The 23,158-nt window shown below is 40.3% G+C and overlaps 1 protein-coding gene across 4 annotated transcripts in view; it reads left to right on the top strand.

Moving 5' to 3' along the window:
• The first annotated feature begins 669 nt into the window (after positions 1 to 669).
• AUTS2 (activator of transcription and developmental regulator AUTS2) overlaps positions 670 to 23,158 on the top strand; it is a 1,127,114-nt gene continuing 1,104,625 nt past the window's right edge. For 2 of the 4 annotated variants that reach the window (XM_081300097.1, XM_081300094.1), the window contains exon 1: positions 671 to 1,105. In XM_081300097.1, coding sequence (XP_081156223.1) covers positions 797 to 1,105 — 309 coding nt within the window. In that variant the 5' untranslated portion in view covers positions 671 to 796. Of the gene's footprint in view, positions 1,106 to 23,158 lie in introns of all 4 variants that reach the window. The other 2 variants (XM_081300095.1, XM_081300096.1) reach the window with 2 other exon arrangements.

Genomic DNA, 23,158 nt, shown 5'->3' with positions numbered 1-23,158 from the left:
CAGGGGCAACGCGGCGCTCCGCTCCCCTCCGGCAGCCCGGGCCAAGCGCCACCTCAACTGCCCGGCGAGACTCGCCCGCCGCGCGCGGCGCCCCGGGGCACGGGCCGGGCGTTATTATGCGCCCCGCGCTGGGGAGTCTGGCCGCGCCGCGGCCGCTGCCCGGCCCCGGCCGCCGCCGGCTGCGCGGCTCGGACCTCTTGCGGCCCGGCAGTGAGTTTCCTGCGCCGCGAGCGTGAGCAGCGGCGGGGGCGTTCTCCCGCGCCGGGGCGGGCGAAGTTCCGCGCCCCCACTTTGCCGCGACCTTTGCGGGCCCGCCGGCGGGTGCGGGCGGCGAGCGTCTGCGCGGGGCGGGGGGCGCGGCGGGCCGCGGCCGCGGGGCGGGCTCCCCCGAGCCTCCTCGTCTCCCGATCAAAGCATTCCGCTATTCTGATTTATTGCCTGCTCGGCGAGTTATTTCTCTGCCTCCGAAGGAGACCTGTGTGTGCAGCCATTACTTTGCTCGGCGCCGCTCGCAGGCGACTCGGCCCTCGGTGCGGCGGGCAGCCCCGCACTTGGGCTCGCGCCCTGCGCCCTCGCCGCGGCGCCCTCCCCTCTCCCCGCCCCTTCCCCTTCTTTCTCCGCGCCTTCCTCCTTCCCTCGCCGCCGGCGCTCGGCCGCCGCCGCCCCCGCGCCCTGCTCGGGGCGGAGGGACGCCGTGCCGCGGGAGGGAGGGCTCCGTGTCAATTTTTTTGTGCGGTCGCGGCCGGAGCCTGTGGCGCGCGGGCGGCGAGCGCGGGGACCCCGGCGTGGCAGAGCCATGGATGGCCCGGCTCGGGGCCATGGACTCCGCAAAAAGCGGCGGTCGCGGTCGCAGCGAGACCGGGAGAGGCGCTCCCGGGGCTGTCTGGGGGCCGGCACGGCGGGCGGCGGCGGGGCCGGCCGGACCCGGGCGCCCTCGCTCGCCTCGTCGTCGGGCTCCGACAAGGAAGACAATGGGAAGCCCCCGTCCTCCGCCCCGTCCCGGCCCAGACCCCCTCGGAGGAAGCGGCGCGAGTCCACCTCGGCCGAAGAGGACATCATCGATGGGTTTGCCATGACCAGCTTTGTCACTTTTGAAGCGCTGGAGGTAAGCGCCCCCTCCCCCCGTCTGCCTTTATGCGCGGCCCCGTTGGCGGCGCCGGGCTCCCGGCCGGGCTCGCCGCGCTTGGCGCTGTCTGTCGGTCTGTCTGGCCCGCCGGGGCTGCCGCGGGCGGGGGCGCGGGCGGAGCGCCGGCGGCGGACTCGCGGAGCCCTGCCCGCCTGCGGGTCCCTGCCTGGCTCGCCTTCCGCGGCGCCCCCTTCCCGCACCCCTCCACAGCTGATGGGCAGAGAGAAAGGGGTGCGGGGACCACAACAATGCGCCCCCCTCCGCGGAGAGCGCTGCCCCTGCCCCTGCCTCCGCGCCCTCCCCAATCATGGCTTCTTGGCTGGCGAAGTCTCCGCTGGGCTTGGGGCGCCTGTGGACCGTTCCCGGGTGCTTCTCCAGAGCCGGTGTCCGCGTGTGTCTAGCACACACCTTTCCTGGTGTCCAGGGGCCAGAGACGGAGGGGTTTCGTGGTTTCTTTGCCACCCCCCACCGCATTTTTTTTTTAATTGAAGCTGGGGAAGGGGGCGTTTTCTCCTGTTTGGGAGAAAGGAGGGAGGAGGGGAGAGAAGAGGAAAGGATGGAATATTTTTCTGTATTCCGTGTGGAGCTCTGTTACAGCAAGGGTTAATGATTATATTATCTGTACACATACACATGCCCGTGTGTGTGTACATGAGCAATTGAGTTGAAGGACAGAAAAAGGTACACCAGAGGACTGGTAGGAGGAAAGAATAAAATTCTAGCTGGTTGCTGAAGGGCTTGTCACAATTATACCTCTCCTTTTCCTTTCTCTTTTTTTGGGGTGTGTGTGTGTGTGTGTGTGTGTGTGTGTGTATATGCTTTTCCTAAGTGATTTGCTTTGTGTGTGTGTATATGTGTATGTGTATGTGTGTCTTTATTCCTTAGGCACCTGCAGGCAGCTTTGGTTTTCAAATGCACATTTTCCTGCCAGTTAAGAGGCTTGGGGTGGTGGTGGTGGTGTTCGGAAGATGGTACTAGAGGGGGGGGGGTCTGTCTAGGGTTCAGGGGAAACTATATTTGCCTGGACAGATCTAATTTGATGCTAGGATTGAGCATTGGCCTCTATGAATTTTAACTGCCCCCTCATTTCCCTGTCCCTTCCCCCAGTGTTCGTACCACACACACACCGAATGCTTTGAGACTGCAGAGTTGGTCCAGTTTTCTTAAGCACAAAACCTTTCTTGCACCTAATGTGAAGGTTTGAGAATCCTGAAGGAAAGTTTTCACTTTAATTTTTTTTTTAGGTGTTATTATGGTATTGTTTCAAAAGCACAAATACAAGCTTTTTCGATGAAAGGTTATGTTTCACATATAGTAACTGTACTTCTGTGTATGTGTTCTGGTGTAAGGTTAAAAAAAAAATCTTCCTGTTAGCATTGTTCTCTTCTGTGAACTGCTTTTGGTCGAGGTGGTGGTGGATGGTGGACATTCGTTGGGGAGGAAGGGAAGGTGATTGATGATGGTTATTTGGTGGAGACTATAGATTTTGATGTCAGTGATGGAATCAGTTACCCTTTGGTTCTAGAACTGGTGTATTGGCCAAAATTTTGAGTGTTGAGGCTCACCACTTAGGATAATTCTAACCGTGGCTTTAACTTTGCCAAGGTGAATGGGTACTTTGAAGTGTGACTTCTCTTCAAGGTAGAGATTGATATGGCATCATGTATTCCTAAGAGAAAGCATTGCCTAGAATTTGGTTCACTGTTGCTAATTTGTGGTTGGTTCAGGAAAGTACTTGTAAAAGATGGTTACAAGTGGTTCTTCTTTCTTTGTGGTCCCTCTCGTTAAGCAAGAATGGCCTCTGGATTCCCATGATCGTTTTGGAAGACCAAATAGAGATGGATATAACATGTAATAATTTTTGATTGTTTCATTTTTAGTAAGTTTTCATAGCTAGGCTTATATATTTATGCCAGTTTACAACAATAGCTGTTTGGATTTGTAATATATTTATCAATATGCTTGGCTTTTGAAAGAAAATGTGCTCTTTCCAGTTTATTTTGAGTTTGAAAACTTAATTTTTAAATAAGACCCCAAATTAAAAATGTACTACTAATACTGTTTCTTTCCTTGCTGTAATTGTTTTCTGGTACTTTTCCAGATTCAAAACTCAGGTTACTTTGGTTAGCTGAACTCTGTGTCACCTTCATATCTAAATATATATTATTTTGTGGGTATAACAGGCCTAACTTTTTGAAAAGTTTATTTAAAATTTGGTAGCAAAATGTACACATACACAAAAGTAGACAAGCCGAACATTAATTCTTAATACACCCAACACCAAAGTTCAGTAACTACCAACTCATGTGTTATCACGTTTCTTGCGTGGTCCATGTACTTACTCCCTGCTCTCAGATGTGATATCTCATCTGTAAATATTTGTATATAAATCTCTAAATAATGACTCAAAAACTACAAAACCCCCACAGTATCATTATCATTCCTAAAGAAATTCACCAGTTCCCAAATGTCAGATATGCTATTACTATTTACATTTTCATAGGTCTAACTTTTGTAGGAAAGCTGTTAATAAACTTTTCATATTAAACATACACTGGGGAAAAAATATTTGTCTGGTTCTTTAGCAAAAGGTAGATGTGTCTGCTTGGTATCACACAGTGTCCTTTTTGAATAGTCAGAATATATGTGTAGTGATTGTTAAAATAAAACCTCTCATGTTCCACTAATCGTTTTGGAAGGTTTAGTAAATTATAAACCAGGAAACATGAGGGCTGATTAGGAAACGGGCAACTAAACTATGAACTTGGACAAAAATGTGTGTTAAGACCATGTTTGTAAATGTTAAGAATTATTATAGAGCCTAAGAGTTACCCTAAATGTATACTGTGTTTTTGAGCCCTGTGTTTAGAACTGAAAACAATTGTTATCACCTCTCACTAAGGCTGCTGCTGGTATGATGTGATGATAAGAAACCAGGAATATTGACTTTCATACCTAGGCTTATATACTTATGCCAGTTTATAACAATAGCTGTCAGACTCAAGGAACATGCTTCAGGTGTTAATGGACACATTGACTTTATGATTTTGTCTTGAGTAGCTTGATTTTGGGCTCCCTTTTTAAAAACTCATAATGAATATGTTGACATAAATAATTCCAGTCCAACTATGATTTTACAGATTCTGGAGAGTAAGTAATTAAACTTGTCTAATGAAAGCCTTGATTTTTTTTGCTGATTAGTTTCACTATTGTTGGAATCTTTTTTTTAGATGATGAAAGCTATACGCATAGTTTGGCAAGTCTCACACCTCATAGACAGTGAAACTGGCTGAGGTAGTTTTATATTCTGCAGGGACATTTCCCTTGAGTAATTGTTCCCTGAAGTTCAAGTGTGTGATTATGAAGAATCTGATGATAGAAGATAAGAGGGTAGGTGAGGAGGCTAAAGTTGAACACGGTGTTCTTTTCATTATGTAGTAGAGAAGTGGAATTACCATTTGGGTATGGTATTGTTTAGCTGGAAATTTTTTAAATGACAGAATTAAGAGCGAATATCCCTAGATATGTTTAGTTGGTTTTTTTTTTGTTTTGTTTTGTTTTTTACAGTGGGTGTAGCTAAGAACTTACAAATGGTGGAAATATTGGGGTCCTAGTACCATTAGTGCATGCTGATGCACCAGATAATAGTAACTTTTTGATGTTTGGCTTTTTGTGTCATCTCTGTTAAGAGGAAGTCATGTGAGCATTATGGCTGAAAATTTGATTTTGCAAATCCACTTCCCCTTTATTCTTTTCAAAGTATTTTTTTAGTTGTAAATGGATACAATACCTTTCTTTTTATGTTGTGCTAAGGATGGAACCTAGTGCCTTCCACATGGGAGGAGAGCATTCAGTCACTGAGCCACAACCTCAGTCCCCCTCCCCTTATTCTTTTTTTGTGCATTGGGTTCTTTGGGAATATTCACTTAGTGCAACTGACATGGGGATGTAAAGATTAAATTGGTGGAATTAGCGGACAAGAGACTTGTTAGAGCCTTGGAATCTTGTGAAAATTAAGGAACACAGTTCTTTCTGGTGGGTATAAGATCATACTGTGGTTTTCATTTCCTAGCTCTGTCTCAGGGCTTACCCACACATCAATGGTCTTAAATAGGATGTACAAAAAAAAAATTATACTATTTTTTAGTTGTAGATGGATACAATAGCTTTGTGTTTGTTTATTTTTTTATGTGGTGCTGAGGATCAAACCCAATGCCTCATGCATGTGAGGCAAGCACTCAGCTACTGAGCTACAAACCCCAGCCCAGCTGTACAAAATTTGATGTACTTATCATATGCCATGTTTCCAACAGTTTGTTATGGTCAAGTCTCAATGAGTTGTTTTAAAAACAACAATAATCATGTTCTTTATTTGAGAGAGCAAATATTTATGGATTGCTTCGTATGTGCAAGGCATTAGAAATATGGAGAAACCTTAAAAAATATATATAGCATCTTGAAGATGTATGCAGTTTAATTGATAAGTTTATCACCTGTTAAATTCTTTTAAACAGGTATTTGAATACATAATAAGTAGACTTAGACATAATAAGTGCAGTAGACTTTCAGAGATAGGCAGAAGTTTTTTTTTTTAATTTAAGTATTTTTTAGTTGTAGTTGGACACAATACCTTTATTTTATTATTTTTATGTGGTGCTGAGAATTGAACCCTGGGCCTCACGTGTGCTAGATGAGTGCTTTACCACTGAGCCATAACTCCAGCCCCAGGCAGAAGTTTTTGAGGGGTCTTCATGGAGAAGTTGGGTCCTAGAAGGATGAAGTGATTTGCATAGATAGGGTAGGAGTGGAGAACTGGAGAGCATTTTAAATACTGAAGAAGCACATAAAATAGACAAGTAAGAAGACATTACGTTATGTGATTAAGACATGGGGGCAAGGAAGTGCTGTTAGAATTGAGTGCAACAGTAAGAGTGCTTGTTGCCATACAAAGTTTTTAATCCCAGCTAATCAGAAGGCTGAAGCAGGAGAATTTTGAGTTCAAGGCTGATTTCAGCAACTTTAATGAGACCCTGTTTCAAATTAAATATAAAGCTGACGATGTATCTCCATGGTAGGGCCCCCCTGGGTTCTCAAAAAGAAAAAAGTTGCAGGGTCAAGAGACCTGTGGAGACCTATGGTCCAGGCTTATCCCTTTAAACTAATTGTATAGAGATCTTTCTTGGGGAGTTAACTCTATAAAAGTGTCATTTTCTTCATCCATTATTGAAGGGATTTGGGCTAGTTTAGAGCAAAAGAGTCTCAATCTTGAAAGGGAAAATAGCTTTGCAGGATGTTCATAAGTTGTATTTCAGACCAAAACAGAGTAAGTTACACTCAAAACAGATTTTGGATCTTAGAGGGCTAGACAAAAGTAAATGAATGACTTATTCTGTCAGAATTAAAAGTCTTCATTAGGTGAAAGTGAATTTTGAATATCAGTGAAGTCATGTGCCTTGTTTCCTAAATTTATTTGGCCACAGGGTACTTATACTTCAGCATTGTAATCTGTATACCAATATGGGACATCCTGGACAGTATTCCAAAAAGAAGTCCTTCTAGATCTTGGAATATGGTGATTTCTTGGCAGTCTTGGGTCAATGGGCTGACATTAGACAACTTGGAAAATCAGGCACAGAAGCGTGTAGTTGAGCGGGAAGCTTCTGCTTAAGCAGTTGTGGCAAGGGCAGCGTGAGGTGTACATAGTGAGGGTTACAGCCTGCTGTCAGCTTTCTAGCTGATCGTTAGAATCCCTACCATGAGGTGAGTATTGGTGAGTGATTCTCATTATTAACCTTTTCATTGTGATAGCAGCCCAATTCTGAGGCCACCAAGCTGCCCTTCAGCCGGTATGTTTTATCCTCCCTTGGTCCCTTCCAGTTTCTTGTGTTGCTGCTTTTTAGCAACCTGGGGGGGGGGGGAAGGTTGGATGAGAAAGAAGGTTGACATTGATGATAAAACAAAGGTGTCAGATTAGCTGCCTTTTGCTCATATGTATGAACTGATAATTCAAAAAGGGTCAGAATGTCTCTTCTGCTGTTAACAGAGCCAAAGAAAACTGTGGAACTGTTTTGGTTGCCTGTTTCACTTTCTTAGACAGTTTGGCTTGGGACTGCTGAGTAAATGGGTCAGTTCTGAGCATTTCACTTCTGAAAGTGTGTATAGCGTTAGCATCTGAGGAGTTTGTAAAGGATGAGAAGGGTTGGAAGACAGAAGAGTGTGGATAGTGTGTGTGGTTACGAATTCAAGCATTTTACCATACTTACTGAATTTCAGTATTTTATTCTGTAAGGCAGAGTATCACTGGAGGAGTATTTATGTGAGATGAGGTTGATGGTTGTGGTAGGATGAGTCCATGTGGCTTGTGTTAACTGGAAATTAACCACTTAAGCTGTTTTTTGGAAGTAGAGAGGATATAAATGAATCATTAAATTAAAAAAAGGTGATTTTTAGTTTGAGGGAATGTTAGGATTAGAAATAAAGATCCCCAAATGGGAAAAAAATAGTTGAAGTTTAGCATTTGGACATTTTTGGACAAGAGGGCTGGTAGCACTTGAGGAAGGGAGGGACACGGTGTGTGTGTGTGTGTGTGTGTGTGTGTGTGTGTGTGTGTGTGTTTTCATGGGTATCCATGTACAGGGTGAATTTTATTTTACCTCTGTACTGAATAGGAGTTGTAATATACTAAATGTAGTTTTAACCTTATAAAAATTACTAGTTTTTGAAAAAGCTCTGAAAAAAATTTAGATTTGAAAACTCAGATAATTGAGGTTACGAAGAAAAATATGGCAATTAGTTTGGTAAAATTGGAGACAGGAGAGGATCAGAAACAATTTGGGTACATTATTAGGGGGACAGAACTGTTTCTGATATATAATCTATACCTTTGTTCTGAATGTAGATTTTTTTTTTGTTCCTCTAGAAGGAGAATGTAGAATTTGAGGCTGAGACCCAAAGTATCTTCTTTCTTCCAGATATGAGCTCTATTTTTGCTTTACTTGTATGATAAGGATTGTTAGTGTTGCATATCTTGGTATTAGTGAATACATATCATTGTTTTAGTTATTAGTAACTTCTGTCAAACTTGTAGGATAAGGGTTGTTAGTGTTGCATATTTTGGTATTACTGAATACATATCATTGTTTAAGTTATTAGTAACTGAGGAAGGGAAGGAGTAAATTTCATCAAATGCCTTTGCTTTTAAAATGATAAATGCCTTTGCTTGCTTAGGAAGGGAGGGTCTAGGCAAGTACAGGCTTCTTTGCCTCAGTCTTGTTCAGGTCTTTGATTCCATGCATTTGGGAACTTTGAAGTCTGAAATCATGGGAACTGCTCCCTTATTTTGAAGTGTTTATTTCACACATTAGTGTATGTGGCAATCTCATCTTAGGGTTTAGTTAGATTATCACCCACTTGTTGTCTGCCCTTCTACTTCCCTGTTTTCCCTCCTCCCGTCTCTCTCCTTCCTTTACTGTGAAGCTATCAAAATATTGCAAATAATACAAGATAATGAATGGATTTAAGAAGTTGTGGATGAAGTGTGAAGACTTTAAAATTTCTGAACTTGCATTATTTGAGGGACTCTGATACTAGCTCTTTGTAGGGCAATTGTTTGCTACAATTTTCTAGACTCATCTTTCTAATTTCTCAGTTTATTTCTGAATTCTGTTTGGGGTTTGCCTGAACAAACATGACACATTACTAACTACATGCAAATATTTTTTAAAAAACTTTTCCTGTTATTTTGGCTTGTGTATACCTCATGGTGCCATACCTCCTTGGTACCTTCAGAGCCCTGGAAAACCCATGTACAGTAAACTTGGAGTCACAGAAGGAGAAAGCCCAGTGAATAAAGTAATGCGAAGTGGCTAACACAGGTTGGAATTAATTATTTGGCAGAAAATCCTCATATTGTAAGTACCTTTGGGTGCTACTGAGGCACAGCCTGCAAAAGACAGATCGTTACTCTTGATTATATGGATGAAACATAATGTTTTTAAACTGCAACTAAATTCTGAATCTGAGACTTGTCTGTCAGGGTCAAAATGTGATGATAACTGAGGGATGTCATTTTCTTTGTCCTCACACTAACCATTTATTGCAGCTCAGAGCCAAACTCATTTTAGGTTTCAGTAAAGTTTCTGATGGCAGTGATATTTAAGAACTTAAAGCTAAGGAATTAAATAGATTATAGCTCAGACTTGCAGTTATCCCTGAGTTGTTATATTGAAGTAGACTTTTTGTTTTTCCTTCTTCTCCTAGGTGTCTTTGTTCACTTGTGCTTGCAGGCTAAAGGTTGCTGGCCAAGCATTGCTCAGTGAATGGTTTTCCATAGTTAAAAACAAAGTGTGTGTGTGGGAACCCTTAAGAGAATGAAGATGTAGATAACAATAGTTGGAGATTAGATCATCATTTGTTTCCAGCCGCAAGAAGAAATTCCAATGACTTCTACCTTCTGACTCTGTACATATTAAGTTGGAGAAAATAATGAACACCCTGGATTGTGTTTTTCTAAGAAAAATATTTTTTAATAGTTCAAAGTGAATTTATACTTTCATCAGGGTAAAAGAGACAAGCATTTGTTATTATGCATTGCTTTGTTTTGCAGTTTGCTCTTTCCTTATTTTTTATGGTGATCACTTTAGTTGCTTGTGAAAATTAGTTTTGAGATTAATGTTCCTCAAGTTTGGACCTACACCTTTTCAGAGAATCCTTTGGATCCATTCCACTACAACCATTATTAGTGCTTTCTAAGCCTCAGTGGCTTCAGAGATAGAGACCTTATAGTCAGTTATGTATTTCTACTTCTCATTTTGACATGAAAACACAGCTCTGAGGAATTAATTGATCTGTAGATCACTCTGAGAGTTAGAGGCTCTAAGTGTTACTCAGCCAAACTAGGGGACTCTACTTCTCCTTAGTACCCGGGAGTTTTGTGGATTGGGAACCTTGAAAAGAAGTGTCTATTTGTTTGTTTATTTATTGCTTCAAATAAGGATGGATACTCATGATTGTAAAGCTTCCAGTTTTTTTTAAGTAATGTTCTGATTATTACTGAATATCAAGAATCTTTAAAAAAATATTTTCCCAACCTCATAATTCTTCCTCAGCACTTGAATTATCCTGAAATTCATTGACCTTTTTCTCTGTGTACTTACTTAAAAATCTCCCCTACTGGGCTGGGGTTGTGGCTCAGTGGTAGAGCCCCTGCCTAGCAGTGTGAGGCACTAGGTTGGATCCTCAGCACCACATTAAAAAACAAAAAAACAAACAAAAAAAACTCCCCTACTGCTAAAGAAGTTAGGATGGTAATATTTTTGAGGATTGCTCATTTATCTTAGTGTCCCATGTAAAAATAACTATTTAGTTATAAGATGATCTTAATTTGGGCCATTTTTTTGAGGGGAGGGCATAATATTTTCTTCAGCCTCGAAATCTAGGGAAACTCAGAACAATATTGTTAGCAGAACACATACTACAAGGGAACTTTGGAGCACATTTGAGTTGAAGACTCAACCAAAATTTTTCTACTGAAGAGACTGAAAATATTAAGTCCTCTTATGTGTTGGCTAAGGCACTTTGTCTGTTCATTGCTGAACCAGAAAATTTATAACCACTATTTGTCATGTGTGTGTATTTATAGCCATTCATATAATGAAAAGAAGTTTTCATGGGATTGTAATAACATATCAAGATGGGTGTAATTAAAATAGAAGCAGTTTGACACCTAGAATTAAATGCAAATCTTATCAAGTAGGATACCTGAGCATTGTGCCTTACATATTTGCTCTAGGGGGCAGTCAGCCAAATATGCAAATAAAAAGACATTGATGAATTTCCTTGGGTGTGTATGTGGTTGCAGAGAACCCAACTATTTTATTAATCTTTTATCAATCTTTGTTTAGATTTGCAGCAGCAATGGAAATGTATTAATTTGGCAGACCAAATAGCTTACCGCCAGAAAGTAGGAAATAATAAAGGGGAAGACATGATTGATGTACTGTCCTATAAATAACACATGCGACTGACATAGGGGCTGAGTAATCTTTAGATCTTGCTTGATGTCATTAATGGAGTTGTTAAACCAGGATGTTTGAGTTAAACTTCAATCATAGAGGCTCTGCCTTCCATTTGAAATGCAGACCTATCTCTAGTTACGCTCTGGACTGATACTTCGACAAAACTGGTATAAATCAATTTTTTTTTTTTTGGTAATTGGATCAAATGTGCCAGGGAATTTTGCTGTGAAAAATATGAGTCTTTTTTTAAAAGACTTTTTTCTTTTAAATATATATACTTAATTGTAGATAGACACACAATATATTTATTTGTATGTGGTGCTGAGGATCGAACCCAGTGCCTCACACATGCAAGGCAAATGCTTTACCATTGAGCTAAGTCCCCAGCCCAAATTATGAGTCTTTAAAACAAAACAAAAAACAAACAAGTACAGCACTCCTCTCTGTAGGGAAGCTGGGGTTTTTGTAGAGTGAGAAGGCATAGCTTTTCTTGAGACACATTTCTTCATGTATTCACTGTGCTCCTGGAAGAAGGTGGCTGAAATTTGCATTTTCTGTTCAGGTTTCATACCTCACTTGGTTGGGGCTTCCAGGAATAATTGGTGGTGATTTGAATAAGCCCGCATCATTCAGATTTCAGAGCTAGGTTTTCAAGTGCGTGCTAAGGAGAGCTCCAGGCTAAGAATATGGAATATGATTTCCATATCTGTTCCATTGGGGAGTCCAGGCATGTCATAACCACTTCAGAGTCATGATTGTACAGAGACACTCCAGCTATAATTTTTCTTTTCTTTTTTTTTTTTTTAAAGAGAGAGTGAGAGAGGAGAGAGAGAGAGAGAGAGAGAGAGAGAGAGAGAATTTTTAATATTTATTTATTTATTTTTTTAGTTCTCGGCGGACACAACATCTTTGTTGGTATGTGGTGCTGAGGATCGAACCCGGGCCGCACGCATGCCAGGCGAGCATGCTACTGCTTGAGCCATATCCCCAGCCCTATAATTTTTCTATATGACAGTTCAGTTTTAAAATTGTAAAGATGCCAAAAGCAGGGCTGTATTGTTATTAGGGAAGTTGGTGACATCTGTTATATCTTGTTAACCAGGGAAGGAAAATGCTTTAATCAAAACATCTAATTATGCCCTCTCAACTGATGAAACATCCTCTGCTAAATTTTTAGAATTGACCTTAATGGAAGAAGCTGGCCTTTATAGGAACTATGAAGTAAATTTACTCTTTTTATTTTGAAAAATAGTCATTCCTAACCATAGAGTTTTTTTAAAATATTTTTTTTAGTTGTTGATGGACCTATATTTTTATTTATTTATATGTGGTGCTGAGAATCGAACCCAGTGCCTCACACATGCCAGGCAAGCACTCCACCACTGAGCTACAACCCCAGCCCCATAGTGTGTTTTAAAGATATTTCAGAAGTTGTGTGAACCTGGGTGAAGTTTTTGTTTTTGTCTTCCCTCTTACTCCATAGCAGATGAGACCCTCAAAGGTATGTTTGAGGCTCTGAGGATACATGGTATCTGAGAGCCACCAGGGCAGGGAGCAAATGATAATTGTAGGTGAGAGGTAAGGGGATAATTCAGCCTTGTGTGCTGGGAGGTGTGATTTCACACCTGAATGTTGAAACCTGTGTAAGATAGTTGTGTTGTTTTAAAACATTTTATTAATCTAATATAGCAATGGACCAGATTGTTTCAGGAATATAACTGCTTTTAGATATTGAAGTATAATGTGATTCCAGTAATAATTCCTGTATTAAAAAGTAGTTCTACATAATATCTAAAAATATCAAAAACTTTGTAATGGAGCATTTCTATCCACTGTTACCTCCCTTGATCTCTTTTTAAGAATTGTAAAATATTTTGGTCATGTGGCTCTTTGAGTCGCTCAGACTTCAAAACCTATTTCAAAACCATGCTTTTATTTGTATTTCATACCCAGAGTTAGTTTTAACTGCAGCTGCTGTCCTGTTTCTGATATCAGAGGTGATAATAATAATGTTAATCATAGTACATAATTGATAGTCTTAATACTGAGATATGGCTTAGGTCAGAGAAATACCTTATTTCTTACTTTTGGGAGCATTTATTTAATCTTTCTGAAATGATTTCCCCATGGATTGAGGTCCTGGGGCCAATGTGAAGGAGATTTTTGAAGTGTTGACCATGATATGACGTGCTTCATTCTTTTCTTTGGCAGCAGGTATGAAGTTCAAGTGCTATTAGTTTTTTGGGGGGTGGGGTCTGTTATATGTTCTGTTATGGCTTACTCTGTGTCACTTGGGAGTTATGATTGGAATCTAAGAAATGAGAAAGCCAGAGTTTTCTCCCTGTATTTTCTCCTGTGTATTCTGTTAGTTCTCTACATTCTCTGCCTTTAGTCCCTGCTCTCTCCCTACATATATCCTTCAATAAATATTTGAGGACTTTAGAATAATTGTTTTTTTACTCAGTAATCCATGCATAGTATGTGTTCAGTGTTTTTTTTTTTTTTTTAAACTGTTGACGTATTTCCACAAAAAAATCCACCAAAAGATATTTTTGAACAGGGAGCTGCCATTTACTGTTTGCTCTATGCCAGGCATTGAATGTGCAGTTTTGCATTTATTGTGCATAGAACTACCCTGTGAAAAAAGAAATGATACCTGTTTTTCAGTTGAAGAAAGCTCAGAGAAGATTGTTAACTTGCTCAAGATTGGGAAATGTAAACTTGGACCCTTCATCCCTTTATGCTCTTCTTTTTAATACAGATTCATTTTCTGAAAGCCTCAAATGGGTCTCTATTCCTTATTGCTCCTGAAAATTATCTTTGGTTACAAAGGGTTTTCTAGTTATAAAAATAGGAGGAGAGAAAGGGCTGGGTTTGTGGGTCAGTGGTAGCATGCTCGCCTAGCTTGCTTGAGGCACTGGGTACGAACCTCAGCAACACATAAAAATAAAGACAATAAAGTCCAACAGCATTAAAAAAAAAAAAAAAAAAAGGAGGAGAGAATACTTTACCACTTTTTGGGAAGTTCTTTCTTTCTTTCTTAATATTTTTTTGTTGTTGGACAGCATGATTTTATTTTACTTGTTTATTTTTATGTGGTGCTGAAGATCGAAACCAGTGCCCTACACATGCAAGGCAAGTGTTCTGCTACTAAGCTACAGCCCCAGCCCGTGAATCCTTTCTTAATTTATTTTTTGTGGTGCTGGGAAATGAACTCAAGGCCTTCCACATGATAGATAGGCAAGTACTCTACTATTGCCAATCACATAGTACATCTGTAGCATGATTGTTGTTGCTGCTGTTTTGTTTCTTTCAGTGTCTTTCCTTGTATTAGAATCTGACTTTTCTCAGCATTACTCAGGTAGATTTTAAAATGACAAGAATTTCAGGCTCATGAATGAGAGGGCTGCTGTGTGCCTGTCTCTATTGTAAACCCCTTGACATAATTTTCTTAGTGACTTCCTGAAACCAGAGTGTAAAATTGGAGAAAGGATTAGCACCCTTCATACTTTTCTGTGCATTAAGGAATCTACTAGAGATTTCTAAGTATTTTGCTGGGAGGTGGCACTTCTCTCAGAAATCTTTTCAACAATAAAAGAGACCTTATTATTGGTGCAACTTTAAAAGAGAACCCAAAAATCTAATAGGCACTCCATTCTACTGGTTAAAGACTATACTAAATATCTCTTTGCTTTTCTTGATATCTATTTCTTGAAGGTACCTAGTGACAAATAGTCCATTATTTCCTCATTATTGTTTCCTTTCATTATTCTAAGGACATTTGCAAATTGTTCTCTTTCATTCCCCATTCTATACTGTTGAGGTTTGTTTATGCTAGAGTATGCTAATGAATGTGGCTGTTAGATTTGCTTCATATAGAAATCCCACCTGCTTTAATAGAGTATTGTACATTCTTGAGAAGGCCCCTCCTCATCTTTGCTGGGCTTCATCCTTTATTTCATTCTTTAATGCTTAAGGTTTTAGACTTGGCTAGGTGACAGGAAGGTAAGATAACCCCATCCCCAACAAAGAAGAACAAAACACACACCCCATGTCCTCTCTGGGACTGAAATTTCAGAAGACTTCTAGGTAAATATGAAGACAAGTCAATTAAACATTTCTCAAAGGAGTCTTTGACTTGAGGAGAGGTGGCAGTTTCTGCTTGGAACCACCATTCTCTGAGACACAGTGTCTTGTCCCTCTTTCCAACTACGTCAGTGTCCTTTCCAATACCCAAAGTGAAAATGTGGTAGAGTTCTTTCTTTATGTAATTGTAAGGGAGACCTAAGTCACAGCATTTCCTTTTAAAATTAACTGTAAAAAATTAGTGTAACAGGAGCCATACTTTTCAAGTCCAATTTTTTTAAGTTGTAAATGGACACAATATTTTTTATTTTTATTTGTTTATTTTTATGTGGTGCTGGGGATTGAACCCAGGGCCTCACAGTGTGAGACAAGCTCTCTACCACTGAACTACAACCCCAGTACCTAAGTCCAGGATTTTAAAGACAATTTCTTAACGCTTTAATTTTATGGATGTATAAAATATAAATTCTTTATTATGCCTAGGGTTTGACTCAGATTTTAAACTCTTGGTTAGGAACAATGAGTTTTTTTTTTTTTTTTTTGGTGTGTGTGTGTGTGTGTGTGTGTGTCTGTCCTTTCTTGGCTGGCTTGGTGTTTTTTAATACCCCTCTTGTGATGTTCTTTTGATTAAGGACACAGGGTGAAGATGGGCTAGCAGATGATTGCCAGTTTCCCTCAGGCACTTGAGTGTTCTCTTCTTACTGTTTACAGATGAACTTTACTTTAGCATTCTTGTAGGTTTCCCCATCTGCTGTCCATATTTTAGCTGTACTCTTATTTTATTTAGTATGATGTACCTGGAATTAGGGATAGAGAAATATGTACACTCAGCCTGATTTGGAAATTATCTTGCTGAAATTCAGTCCATATGGCCATTGTAAAATAGTATAACAAGTAATTGCTTTTCCAATGATGTTCTTTGTCATTATTTCCATCTTCTAAGAAACACTCCTGTAGCATGCTGACAGCAATGGCATCATTAGAGAATATGTGGACATAGAAAGGCATAAATTTTCTGGCATAAGGATTACAGTGTTAATGGATGGGTCACCATGCTTTTAAACAGTGACTCTTATTCAGTACTGCTGGACTGGATGATATAGATTTGTAAATGTCCTACTTGTTTGCTGAGTGTATTTCATACCTTCCTGCAATTGTGAGACAGTTGTTTAGTTGTGTCTAGGTCCCTATCATAGTATTACAGCCAGTTGACTTCTTAGGAGAGTTCCTTCTGAATGTTATGTATTATGCAGTCGTCCTCCCTACTGACCCCCGAGACTGTCTCAACCTCTTTTCTTGATTGTGAGCCCCCAACAGGCCATCCTAGGGTTGATTTTATTTGGAGGTCATTTAGACAACTAAGTAATAGAGACAGGAAGCCACAAAGTGGCTGCCATGTTCAGGAATTTATATCCTCCATTGTAGAGCATCTGTCTCTTCAGAAGTCGCAAGTCTGTCACCCCTCTTCCTTTTTCTGTTAGGAGGAGTAAGATTGTTGCAGCCTACATGCTCAGTGATAGGTCCTGGAGACACAAGGGACCATGTGAAGGGTATTGAAAGATTCAGGCTTAAAGTCTGGTTGTAGATAATTTTAGGGGTGCAGCAGTTCTGGAACATGGTATGCTTTGAATTTCCAGGGTCTTTCTTGAGTGCCAATCAGGTGTAGGTGAAATCAGAAAATGGAGTCATTCTTAAATCTGATGTTTCTTTTGGCATCTAACAAATAATGTAGGCTTTTTGATTGGTAAGGGACTTTGGTGATCATCTTGGGTAGTGGCTTTGGGTATCTCAAAAGACACTGAGTCAGCTGGGGGGGGGGATTCCTGACCAGAAGAACCCTATCTTTTTTATCTGTTTTATAAGTGAGGGTAAGAGTCTTTTTTTTGAAAGGAAAAAGCGAGTCTGGATTCTTATTCTCTCATTCATAAAGTATTTATTGAGAGTTTCAGTGTGCTAGGCAGGCACAGTTTGAGGTGCAGAGAATACTGTATTAAATAAGAGAAATATATGTCTACCTGTAATGGAATTTATATTCTAGCAGGGGTGTAGGGGGCATATTGTAAATCAGCAGGAACATAATGTGTTAGTGACTGGTTTTATAAAGCAGAGTGAAGGTGTGAATTTAGTGTGTGTATGCTGATGTGTCATTTTATTGTGGTGGCTTAGATAAGGCTTCTTCAAGGAAATGATATTTGAGCACAAACTTGAAGGAAATGAGTGTGTAAGAAATATGGATAGTCAGGAGAAGAGCATTTAAGGAGAGCTAAAAGGAAGTGTGAGGGCTTTGAGGAAGGAGTGGCTTGTTGTGTCCAGTTGTAGGAGGCCATGTGGCTAGAATGAAGCCAGTGAGGAAGAGGGGCAGAGATGGGGCAGAGGCCTAAGAGGACTTTGACTTTTAAAGCCAAGTGATAGAAGAAGCTTAAAAACAGCTAAAACTGTCTGCCAAGCCCTTGTTTTCCAACTGAAAATGTGGTTTTGAATTTCTTCAAAGTCACACACACACACACACACATAGCTGGTAGTCAAATAAGTCTAGGTCTAGAGATATTTTTGTATGGTAGCTTCTCATGGTGCCTTGCTGCCACTGTTTTAGGCCATTGGAGGCAGGGGCATCTTTTGGATCAGAGGATTTGTGGACCCCCCCCCCCCCCCCCCCCCCCCGTTTATGAGTATGGTATGAAATATACAGAATTCCAGTGCCTGGTTGCCATAAATTGGGGAACAGCTTTGCTCTTCAGTGCCTGAATCTGCCACCATTTACATAATAATTTTAACACCATCTTATATTTTCCAAGTGCTTACTGCTTGTTGTGGCATTTCTTATATAGAGAGCTTTACATGCATTATCTCATTTAACCCTCACAACAATGCTGTGAAGTAGGTGATTTTATTCTTATTTTGGAGGAAACTGTGATTCACAGAAGTTAAATAACTTCCCTGTTGTCTTGTAGATAAAAGTTGTAGAGGAAGGGTTGGGTACAATATTGCACGCCTGTAATCCCAGAGACTCCAGGCAGGAAGATCACAAATTCAAGACTAGTCTAGTGATGTAGTTACAGCCCCTCAAAATAAAAATGAGAAGATAACTAGGGGGTAGAATGCCCCTGGGTTAAATCCCCAGTATGAGGGTGGAGTGGGTGGGGGGCTAGAGGAAGGAGTAGATCCAGACTACTTCAGGTTCCTGAGCCTGCCCTGCCTCTCTGATGAGAAGAGGAATGGGTTTTTCCCTAGATTAACTTTCATTGGACTATGTTCTCATCTTCATTTCAGTGGCTGTAGAGCTGTACCTTTATAGTAGTAATACCTTCTTCTCCCAGATTACTGTGTGATTGCAGATGTTTGGTTATATAAAGGATTTCATAGCCAGGCTGGCTGAGGCTGGAAGCTCTGTTGATTTTAGGTGTTGGTTAAGCAGATACCTTTGGTCTTTCTGAGCTCAGTTTGACTAAACCATTTTTCAAGACCTGTCTGTATAGTGAGTCATAATACAGAATGCAGGTCAGCATTTTCAAGTCAGCAGATCAATTGAAATGGTCTTGATTTTTTTCCCCCCAGTGAAATAAAACCCCAGACTCCACCAGTCTGTAATCCATAGGAATGTAAATTTATTTCTATTGCTCCCTTCTAGGACCAATTTGCCATGAGCTTATTATAACTATAGTTGTCTAAAAAATGCATGTATGTTGGGTATGGTGGCACATGCCTACTCAGGAGGCTGAGGCAGGAGGATCACAAGTTCAAAGCTAGCTTCAGCAAATTAGCAAGGCCCTGTCTCAAAATAAATTAAAAAAAAAGGGGGGGGTGCTGGGATTTGGCTCAGTGGTTAAGGGTCCTTGGGTTCAATCTTCAGTACAAAAAAAAAAAAAGTGCATGTGTATACATGTGTTTATATGACTATCAAATAGTTTACAAATATGGAATTGCACATAATATAACATACCTAACACCTTTGCATCTACCACCAGCTTTAAAAGCCTTACTGTACTTTTTTTTTTTAAATTGCACATTATTTTTAGTATCTATATATTGCCTGAGGAGGAACCCAGAGGGTGTCTGATTGTCAAGCCTGGCTACACATTTCAATACTCTGGAGAGTTGTTTTTTTTTAAAGTTCCCATGATCTTGGCAAAGTGGAGGGAGGGCCCCCCTATAATCTAAATGAATGGGTTTAAAAGCTCCCCAGAGGATTCTGGTGTGTATTGGCTAGGTACCCTATGGAGGATGTGTTAGTTTGTCTTTATTGGGTTTTATCAGATGACTCCTGGCCTTTATATTATATTTTCATTTTTTTCCCATTCCTTTTTTTTTTTTTTTTTCTTTTGCTCTAGGGATTGAACCTAGGGGCGCTTTAGCCACAGCCATGGCCCTTTTTATTTCTATATTTTGAGACAGGGCCTTGCTAAAGTGCTCAGAGCCTCGCTAACTTGCTGAGCCTCGCCTCGCTAACTTGCTGAGGCTGGCCTCAAACTTGTTATCTTCCTGCCTCAGCCTTTCAAGCTTCTGGGATTTCAGGTATGTGCCATCCACCCAGCCTTTGCACTTTATTTTTATTTTTTATTTTTTTATAAATATATATATTTTAAGTTGTCAATAGATCTTTATTTATTTTATTATTATTATATATGGTGCTGGGAATTGAACCCAGTGTCTCACACATGCTAGGCAAGTGCTCTTCCACTGAGCTATATAGCCCAATCCTGCACTTTTTAGTGTGGTTCTGCTTTCCAGGATTCTGAGAGGTAATGTCTCAGGAAGCTTTTTTCCTGATTGTATATTCTTTCTGCCATTACCTTGTGAAATAAACTGAGTACACATTTACATATTTGTTAGAAACCTTCAGATACTTAGGGACCAGGTGTGAGGCATTAGAAAGGGGACTGAGAAATTCAGAAGTATTGGAGCCCCTGTCTCTTGAAAAGTGTTTGGGGTGAGTGAAGGTTACAGAATTATCTTGGGAATCATGAAGATAGTTTTCATTGAGAAAACCTAGAGTCTCACACATCTTTACAGGAAGGTGCTGAGCAATAGGATGACAGGTGAAGGCTTTTTTTTTGTTTGTTTGCATAACATCTTTATAAGTAAAATATGTGGTAAGATGTACAGTGTCATGTGCCCTGCCACCATAATGGTGTTTTAGTCAGCTTTTTCATTTCCAAAAGATTTGACAAGAACAATTAAAGGAGGAAAAGTTCATTTTGTAACTTGCTCTGTCAGAGGTCTTAGTCAGTCCATAAATGGTTGAGTCCATTCTTTGAGGCCCAAAGTCAGTCGAAGGAGCATGGTGGAGGAAAGCAGCTAAGGACACTAGGAAGCAGATAGAGAGAAAGCTCCAGTCTCCAGGGATAAAATACCTACCCCAAAGGTGTACTCCCAATAACTCACCTCCAGCCATACCCTGTCTACCTTCAGTTCCTCTAAGCTTTTTTGCAATGTTTTACACATGAGCTTTTGGGGGACACCTAACATCTAAACCAAAACAAATGGTCAGTTTGCTCAGGATATATTTGAAACTGGTATCTTTTGAAAGTGCTGTTAGCTGTGGATCATGTAAGGCCTAACTATCTGCTGTGGTCCTTAGCTCTCTGTAGCACCGGTATCTCCTTCATTCAGCTTATGCCTCTATTTAAAAATACAGGTACTATTCTAGGCACTGCTGGTAGAAGAGTGAGCTAAACAAAGCAGTTACTCTCAAGAAATGTCATCCTGGGGCTGGGGTAGTGGCTCAGTGGCAGAGCACTCGCCTAACATGCATGAGGTACTGGGTTCAATCCTCAGCACCACATTAAAAAAATAAATAAAGATATTGTTTCGACCTAAAACTAAAAACATTAAAAAAAAAAGAAAGAAATGTTATCCTGGAGACGTTGAACATTGTGTTTTTTGGTGTGTCTAACACAGAAAAAGTTGTGGGGTGACTGTTATCCTCCCTTAGAAAAGCTCTAGAGGGATCATTAGGCAGGTAGAGAACTGTTTTTTTGCCTAATTTGGCCTAAGTTGTGTTTTTTTTATCCTGAGGTTTTGATTTTAAGTGCGTTCATGAATGTATTTCTTCAAGAGAATTTAAGTGCTGGGACATTAAAGTTTGCAGGAACTTTTGCGATTGGTTCAATTTTATTTTGGCAGCTTCACATGATGAGTGATGTATATATAGCTAAGGTTCAAGCTTAGGGAAGATGCTAAAGAAATAATAATGCTTGATTCTGTTTGAAGTGGAATTGCCTAATACATCTGTGTGATTGTAAAATTGAGGGAAAGGAGGGCAGAAAACTAAAGTTTATTTTTAAGGCTTTGTACTTGGTCACACTGTCAGGTTATTTTCATTGGAAAGACTTGGGCAGAAATGAAAGCCTAGATCTGTCACAGTCTTCCAAAACAGAGGAATTTGGCATTGATGGAAACCACAGGGCTCCTGAATAGAGGGAATGCCTTTGAGGTAATGTTTGGAGTTAATTGATAAAATGGATCTTGGGAAGAAAATGGAAAGTTTGGGGGGGGGGAATTACTGAAAAACAAATACTAAAGCTTTTGGGTAAAGCGGAGGAAGGATACAGGGGTTGATAGGATTTCCTTTCTGGAGCAGCATCATCATCAGACAGTTGTTGACTAAAGAGGAGAAAGAAATCTCAGCCTGTGAAGAACTCTGTATACTTGTAAGGTTAGAAAGAATCATCTAAAATAACAGAAAAGCAAGAATTTGTTGTTTTATCAGATTTTGGATTCCTAAAGTAGATCTTTGACTTAGAGGTATGGAAAGCCAGGTGGGAAATGAGAGGAGGAGTGGTGTTTTTTATTGAAGGGAATGAAACACGCACGCACGCACGCACACACACTCTTTCTCTTCACCCATCCTGCTAGGCTTTCCTGGTGGGTTTAGAAATCTGGATCCTTGGGGGCTATGTGTGTGCTGCTAAATAGAGTCTAGTATTTGTGCATTTGCCTAAATCAGTAAGTTTGGGAATAAGGACAAGGACTTCTGAGTTCTCTCAGAAGAGAAAATTGCCCCAGAATTTGTGGAAAAATAGAAGATTTGTGTCTACTTTGAAAAGAATAGGACATGAAGGTACTTGTCGATTTTGTTTTCATCATCAGCTCAGCATGGACATGTGGATGATAATAATATCAACTAGCATTTATTGAGTGCTTACTGTAAGCCAGGTACTGTTCTAAATTGCCAAAATCAATTCATGCCATCCTCAAATAGTGGTCCCACAAAGTAGGTACTATTATGATCCCAATTTTATTGAAGCAGAAATAGGCACAGAGTTTAGGTTCAAGGTCATTCAGTGGGTCTCTGGAGCCTGACTTGAATCATTGCATAATTGAATTAAATGTTAATGCTTCAGATGTTGTTTTCGTGGGGCTTTCAATCCTTTGCCCTCACACATTCAGAAGTGATTATGTACTTAAGTCTGGCACCTTATTATAGATGAGAAAATAAAGGTCTAGAAAATTATGTTATATAATTGTTCTGTTTGACCTATCAAGTTAGTGGCAGGACAAAGATTTGGAACCCAGGTTTCCTAACATGTGGGTCATTGCTTTTCCCACAGCGTTGTATTGCTTCCATTTAAAATATCTTAAACATTTAATTGAATAAAAATTTGTGTCACTGGTACTCTTGTGGATAAACTAGATTAAAATGAGATACTGTGTGATTTTTGCCTTACGAAGGAGGTGGTAGACATTATGGAAGCTATCCTTTGCCTTTAGGATTATCTGACCTCCTGCTCAGGATATCTTCCTTACAAGAACCATTCTCAGTTAAATTTTGTAGGATTGTGGGTTCATGGAATGGTGTATTCCCCCCCCAACCCCTTAAATCTTTTTTACTTTAAACCTCAATGGGACACAGCTAAATCTTTAAAAGGTCTGAAAGCAAACTCCCCTTAACTATTTATTGTCTGTCAAATGAGATTTTAAAAGAGGGTAG

This window comes from Spermophilus citellus, assembly GCF_964194105.1.
Source record: "Spermophilus citellus genome assembly, chromosome: 6".
Lineage (NCBI taxonomy): Eukaryota > Metazoa > Chordata > Mammalia > Rodentia > Sciuridae > Spermophilus > Spermophilus citellus.
The sequence above is the reverse complement of the archived record's forward strand: the minus strand, read 5'-3'. Positions and strand labels throughout refer to the sequence as shown.